At 68.8% G+C, this 298-nt stretch overlaps 1 protein-coding gene across 1 annotated transcript in view; it reads left to right on the top strand.

Annotated features, from left to right (window-relative positions):
* LOC104082501 (semaphorin-3D-like) overlaps positions 1-298 on the top strand; it is a gene marked incomplete at both ends in the record, with an annotated part of 3,746 nt that overhangs the window by 1,979 nt on the left and 1,469 nt on the right. The window contains one exon of the mRNA XM_009585643.1: positions 90-157. Within this exon, the coding sequence (XP_009583938.1) occupies positions 90-157 (68 nt within the window). The remainder of the gene's footprint in view (positions 1-89; positions 158-298) is intronic.

Genomic DNA, 298 nt, shown 5'->3' with positions numbered 1-298 from the left:
TGGGCATGGCATCGAGGATGCCCACCTGCATCCCCTGGACCTGCGCTCCAGCTCCAGAGCGCCTCATCTCCACCCCTCTCTTTGCAGAGGATGTTTTCCTCCTGCGCACCCGGGACCCCCAGAACCCCCTCGTCTTCGGCCTCTTCACGGTCTCCAGGTGAGCGGGGCTCTGGCTAGCCCCTGCGTGGGGCAGCCCAGCCCCCCCAGCTCCCCAGTGCTGCCCCCCGGGGAGCCCGGGGGGGGAAGAAGGGCAGGACCAGCACCCAGCAGGGAGAGGAAGGGCCACCAGCCATTTCAC

Source organism: Fulmarus glacialis, unplaced genomic scaffold, assembly GCF_000690835.1.
Source record: "Fulmarus glacialis isolate BGI_N327 unplaced genomic scaffold, ASM69083v1 scaffold32499, whole genome shotgun sequence".
In the NCBI taxonomy this organism is placed as follows: Eukaryota; Metazoa; Chordata; class Aves; order Procellariiformes; family Procellariidae; genus Fulmarus; species Fulmarus glacialis.
Note: the sequence above shows the minus strand (reverse complement) of the source record. Positions and strands in the feature narration are given on the sequence as shown.